The sequence below is a fragment of the Gekko japonicus genome, unplaced genomic scaffold (assembly GCF_001447785.1).
Source record: "Gekko japonicus isolate JY-2015 unplaced genomic scaffold, Gekko_japonicus_V1.1 scaffold1306, whole genome shotgun sequence".
Lineage (NCBI taxonomy): Eukaryota > Metazoa > Chordata > Lepidosauria > Squamata > Gekkonidae > Gekko > Gekko japonicus.
This window is the reverse complement of record NW_015165278.1, coordinates 179,353-185,929: the sequence shown is the minus strand read 5'-3', so window position 1 is coordinate 185,929 and position 6,577 is coordinate 179,353. Positions and strand designations below refer to the sequence as shown.

General features: G+C 48.2%; 1 protein-coding gene across 1 annotated transcript in view; it reads left to right on the top strand.

Moving 5' to 3' along the window:
• The first annotated feature begins 6,154 nt into the window (after positions 1–6,154).
• Positions 6,155–6,577, top strand: part of PANX1 (pannexin 1) — a 25,469-nt gene continuing 25,046 nt past the window's right edge. Inside the window, exon 1 of the mRNA XM_015410293.1 lies at positions 6,155–6,551. Coding sequence (XP_015265779.1) covers positions 6,371–6,551 — 181 coding nt within the window. The 5' untranslated portion in view covers positions 6,155–6,370. The remainder of the gene's footprint in view (positions 6,552–6,577) is intronic.

Here is a 6,577-nt window from a genome sequence, read left to right as displayed (position 1 = left end):
GTCTTCGGACAGCGCTGGCTCTTCGGCTTTGAAACGGAGATGAGCACCGCAACCCTAGAGTCAGATTCGACTAGTTAGAATGAAAGAATGAAACAACACTGGGATTTCAAGGCTCCGATCTCAAACACATTTACTTGGGAATAAGTCCCATAGAACGCAATGGGATTTTACTTTCAGTACCAATGCTCAAAAAGCAAACAAATCAGGTCAGGCCTCGGAATATTTGCATTGCTTCCAAATGGCATAGGTAAAGTCGTGCTGCAAAAAAAAAAAAGGCCAAAGGAGAAAAGAACTTGGATGACAAAGGTATCATGAAGCCAAGAGCTCGCAACTGACCTCTTGTGGAGGCCAGCAGGAGCTGTGGTTTGAAGGCACAAGCCCGCTCTTGCAAAGCTTACCTTAACAACAACACAACTAGAAACAAATGGCATGTTCAGAAAGAGATGATTTATACTTGTTTTCTGAATTCACTGCAAATTATGCCTCACTGCAAGAAATGTTGGTTTGAACTTGCTGCTCTGCTTTCCTTATCTCAGATGGGGGGTGGGTGGGGGCATGTCTGTCAATGTTTGTCCTCACAATACCCTCACCCAAGCTAGCCCAATCTTGGGAGCTAAGCAGGGTTAGCACTGGTCAATATTTGGATGGGAGACCACCAAGGAATACCTGGGTCATGACGCGTAGGCAATGGCAAACCACCTCTGAACGTCTCTTGCCTTGAAAACCCCACAGGGTCTCCATAAGTCAGCTCTGACTTGCCAGTACTTTCCACCACCCAGGCTGAAAACTGTGCTGCAAGAGGCTTCGTTCTGGCTGCATTCCCACCCCTTATTTTCCTCACCGACTGCACTGCCATATTGAACCCAAAAAAATAACCTTCAGTCAGTAAGCAACATACAAGCCTTCTAGTCAACACAGAATTATCAGACAGAATGGCGAGATGTCAAATTCACAGGTATAAGCAGAGCAGGATTATTTTCAAACACTTTCCTTCACCGCACCACCTTAACGACAAAACGTTTTGCTTATCAGTCAAATAAAGCACAGCGTGCAATCGCCAGAGATTGCAGAATGGTATATTTTGCCAGTCAACAAACAGCTCCATGCAAATACAGAAATCACTTCTCTGTTCTGTATACTTGATGCAGCTCTTAGGAACATGAGACGCCAATGTTGGATCAGGCCAAAGGCCCATCCAGTCCAACACTCTGTGTCACACAGTGGCCAGAAATACCAGGTGCCATCAGGAGGTCCACCAGTGGGGCCAGGACAGTAGAAGCCCTACCACTGTTGACCCCCCCCCCAAAGCACCAAGAAGACAGAGCATCACTTGCCCCAGAGCCCCTATCTATACCTTGTGGCTAATAGCCACTGATGGACCTCTTCATTCTGCATCCAATGACACCCCCCCCCAAAGGCCCCCAACATTTAGGGGCAGCTTTTCAGGGTCATGAAGAGCATTCAGAAAAGCCTGGAGTCCAGTGTTATCTGTTTCAGTCCATTGAAATCAAGATACTTGCATGTGCTTGACTGAATTGTGGTTTTCCTCTTTAGACCATTATTTACCTTAGGTGAGTATAGTAATTTGAAACTGAGAGACTAGCTCTGTGCATTGCTGCAGGTGTTTAGATTCCAGCCAGTCCCACTTACCTTTCCCTTCTTCCTGATTTAAGTGATCTGTGTAACAGGAAAAAAGGCATATTTTTTCTACTGACAAGATGGTTCAGTGCACACTATCCAAACGCCAATAAGGCTAAACAGCTAGAACGAAGAGTAATGGTCTTGTACTGAAAAACAGATTATTTAATCATAAAATTCACACCAGTGGGGAAACCCACAGGCATTCTAATCACAGGTTTCCTTCCCTATATTGACCACTAGGTCTGTATCAAATTATGTGTGTGTGTATACAAGAATGCTTGTACATTGTATATACAGATTGTAGCCACTAAATAAAGCTGAATTATTTAAGCACTTCTTGGCGTTAAATGGCTGCATGTTCAAAATCAAATGCCTAAAATGCAGAAATAAAATTGATCTTCCCCACTGTTTTTTTTTAAAAACATGTTTCTTCAAAACAATCCTTTTGTTGTTGTTCAGTCACACAGTCGAGTCCGACTTACATCCTTACAAATGAATAAAATCACTGGCGACCGGGGTGGGGGGGGCACACCCATATTGTTACCCAAAGAGGCAATCTCCTATTTAATTGGGGGAATTCGTTTAAGGAGACAGAGCGAGAGGTGGGTAACTGGGATCTCCAGTATACCAGGATTTTTCCCCTTTAAGAGAACTCTCAAATAAACCAGGCAGATGTTCAACCAGAAAGGCTTTTTATTAAAAGAGAAATAAAAGGGCAAAACACACACAAACACGCTTAAAACACGCCAGCTAGCTAAGAGAACAAGTGAGGAGCAGGAATATCTGAGAGGAAAGGGGCTGTAATTACCATATGTTGTAGAGGTCCACAGAAGCAGGAGCAAAATGGCCAGCTTTTCACGGGGAGAAGAAACCCACAAAGTGGGGGTGCATGCTGTTGGTACCAAAAACACACACACTGCACTGGTGGCTACGGATTCTAGATATAGGGCAAAATGCTCCCTGGGGCAAGCTGACGTATTCACCTCCAAAACAATAATTTGATGGGTTTTTTGGAGGTGGGCAATGATTTGGGAGAAGCTTGATGGGCTTTTCTGACATGGACTACAGGTGTGAATGGGGCTTTATGCCCATGTAAGTACTGGATGGGATAAGCTTCTAGGGCCCCGGTCACACAGCAAAGTTGCCGCGGGAAAGGCACAGATGGCGGGCGGATTATCCGGGCGCGATCACACCCCAACATCTAGGAAGTGGAGCACACCCGTGGCTTACCGCCGAAAATGCGCATTAAAAAAGTAGTACCTCAAAAGTTACTAGTATACATTTGCCACGGGCTGCCTCCAGACTCCCGTGGTGTGATCGCACCGGCACGCAGCATTCCCCCCTCCAGTCCCTCGTTTACCCACCGGCGTCGAGGGAAGGACCCGTGGTGTGCCGCCAGCACGTCTGATTGCGTAATCATGGATCAAACTGCACCGGGGCAATTAGCCACACCACCCCTCCGCGATATCCAGCCCATGTGACTGGGGCCTAGGTTTGGTAAATAGAATTAAGTGTTGCTTGATTAAGGTAAGTGTAAACAGAGGAAGCAAGGTGGGAACATTGATGGGATTAGTCCTGGTGTGAGTCAATAGGTCCTGGGAGACCCACTGTCCTATAGTTATGCATCTCTCTGGGGCCTGGAGGGGGCCATTAGCCAGTCAGCTGCTCTGACTCTCCTTCCAAAATATTTTCCCAGGCTCTTACCTGGCTGGCATCGATTTTGTTCCATTTTAGGCCAAGCAGTACCCTGCACATGATTTTAGATTTCCCAGGCTCTTACCTGGCTGGCATCCACTTTGTTCCATTTTAGGCCAGGCAGTAAGTACCCTGCACATGATTTTAGGGTAAAGTTAAAGAAGGGTTTTTATGTCTCTCTAACAGCTAAACTGCCCCTTTTGGGAGGAGGGGGTTTGACTGCTAACAGTGTCAGCCCCTTTGCAAATCTACTTTAACTGCAATGGGAAGAAAAAATTTTAAAGAGCTTTCCAATCACAGAAGTCACTGCAACTTCAGATATTGGCCCCAGGCCTTCCAGTACCTTTAGACATATTTACACCCATGTGCTGACTGCACTCTTCAGACACTTGGTGGTGCCCTCTCTCAGGACACTGTCAATCCAGCGACAACAAGGTCACTGACATTTGAGGTGGGACAACCAGTCCTCTGCAGAGTGCATGTGAAGGGTGCCTTCACTTTCTGCATTCAAGAAGGAATGTACAACTGTTTATTTCAAAAGATGTTCAGTGGATGCTAAACTAAGTTTGGGCAGATTTGGCTGTGCCATTTCTATTTTGTGACTGACTGTTTTTATGCATTTGCAACTTGTTGGCTCTTTTGTTATGCACCTTGACAATTTTGCTCATGGATGGGAATCCTGTTTATGGCTACTGGCACGGCTTTTTTTGTAGAAAAAGCCCAGCAGGAACTCATTAGCATAATAGGCCACACCCAATAGCAGAATCTCATTAGCATATTGGGCCACACCCGACGGCACCACTCATTAGCCCATTAGGCCGTACCCCCATGTTACCAGAAGTGTGGTTATCCAGCCACACCAACCTTTTGCTTCTTATTCTGTTTACCTTGTTTGTTGTCAAAACCCAGAGCTTTTTTTGTAGCAGGAACTTCTTTGCATGTTAGGACACACACCCCTAATGTAGCCAATCCTAATGAGTTTCTGCTGTTGGGTGTGGCCTGTTATGCTAATGAGTTCCTGCTGGGCATGGCCAACTCAGGAGCCAGCCGGAACTCCGTTCCCGTGCGTTTCCTGCCCAAAAATAGCCCTGGCTACTGGAATCAGGAGGTATGGTTGGACTAACGGTGTTAGTCTTTTATAGAAGGTGCTTTGAATAGGTTTGAAATTTTGTAGATTGCTTAGTACAATGATGGACAGATACGATTGTGAAGCTTAAGGGAGAGAATGGCTAGATTTGAATGTGGTGCTTTTTGTTAACAGAAATCTTTTTATATATATTATTTTGTGTATTTTGTCACACTTTTTATATATATTATTGTGCCAGTTTGGTGCAGTGGTTTAGGAGCGCGGACTCTAATCTGGGAGAACTGGGTTTGATTCCCCACTCCTCCATGTGCAGCTGCTGGAGTGACCCTGGGTCAGTCACAAGTTCTCTTAGAGTAGTTCTAGAAAGAGCTCTCTCACCCCCACCTACCTCACACTCACAGGGTGTCTGTTGTGGGGAGGGGAAGGGAAAGGAGACTGTAAGCCGCTCTGAGACTCCTTCGTGTAGTGAAAGGTGGGGTATAAATCCAATCTCCTCTTCTTAATACTCCAAGTTATAATTTCCTTTGTAGATTACATATATATATATTTAAATGTATATTTAGAAGAGCAGGAGAAGGTCATTTAAAAAACCTAGTGTACAACAAGCCAGGCACATAGGAAGAAGGCTTGCACTGGTCCAAGTGCATTCCCCAGCCCTGACCAGCAGCAGCTCTCCAAGGTGTCCTTCCCATCCTCTTTTCCCTCCAGAGATTAGTCAACAGATCTTTCCCCCAGTTTGTTTACAGGGCAGAAACGGGTGTCTCTTGTCCCTCTGGGAAAAAGAACAGGTGATCGAGGGCATGTTAAAGACTAAGGAAAAAGCGTATTCCCTTCTTTTATCCTGTTGCTAGGGGCTTGCACAGAATTATTTTGTGGGGAAAGGGAGGAAATCGATGGGAAAGGGTTGTGTTACCACTATCTGCAGAAGTGAGCAGTGACTCATGAAATCTTCTCCCCTGCCACAAATGTTGTTAGTCTTGGAAGGTGCTTTTCTCCTGCTACGGACAAACACGATGACTACTTTAAAACTGAACTCTTGAGGCACCTTAAAAACTAACAGTAGTCCGTTCAAGTTGCGATTTCGCCCATCCCAACTCACTTTCCCAGAGAGAGGTGAGGAAAAATCGTACTTGTGTTACCACCATCTGCAGAAGTGAGCAGTGACTCATGAAAGCTTCTACCCTGCCATAAATTTTGTTAGTCTTGGAAGGTGCTTTTCTCCTGCTACAGACAAACGCGGCTACCCATCGTGACCGATGACTACTTTAAAACTGAACTCTTAGGGCACCTTAAAAACTAACGGTAGTTTGTTCAAGTTGCGATTTCGCCAATCCCAACTCACTTTCCCAGAGAGAATGGTGAGGAAAAATCGTACCGCGAATTCTTATGGGGAAGAACTGGGGGGAGGGGAGGGGACGCGCCCGGGCTTGGCGTGCATCACACCGCGTATCTTTCAAGCGCGAATTCAACATGTCAAGACGAGGTAGGCCCCGCAAGAACCGGAGGCGTTGGGAAACACGCGCGCTCCGCGGAGCGCTCCGGGGAGGAGCCAGCCGAGCGCGCGCGACTCGTCGCCACATTGCCCCGGCTTCTCCCTAGCGCAGCCCGGGCTTCTTATCATAGCGGCACAGTCTCGGCAAGCCTCTTTCAGACAGTTCCTGCCTCTCAGGAAAGGCGGAGGGGGGAGAGGAGGCGGGGGAGGGGAGCGGCTCCCCTTCCTCCTCAGCGAAGGGGCGAGGGCGCCAAACAAAGGGGAGGCTGTGCGCGCCCCGTGCCAACCGCCGGGCGCAGTGGCGGCGGTGGCGGCGACCCCGTGGCGCTCGCGGAGCAAGGAAGGCGGCTGCAGCAGGAGGCGGAGGAGCCTGCATGGGCAGCGGCTCCGCGAGCCGGCGCGGGGCTCCAGGCTTGAGGGCTCCTCTCGGCTAGCCGCCCCAGCCGCGCGCCAAAATGGCCATCGCGCACATCGCCACCGAGTACGTCTTCTCGGACTTCTTGCTGAAGGAGCCGTCGGAGGCCAAGTACAGGGGGCTGCGGCTGGAGCTGGCCGTCGACAAGCTGGTCACCTGCATCGCCGTCGGGCTGCCGCTCCTGCTCATCTCGCTGGCCTTCGCCCAGGAGATCTCGATAGGTAACCGCGGGCGGGCAACAGGCGCC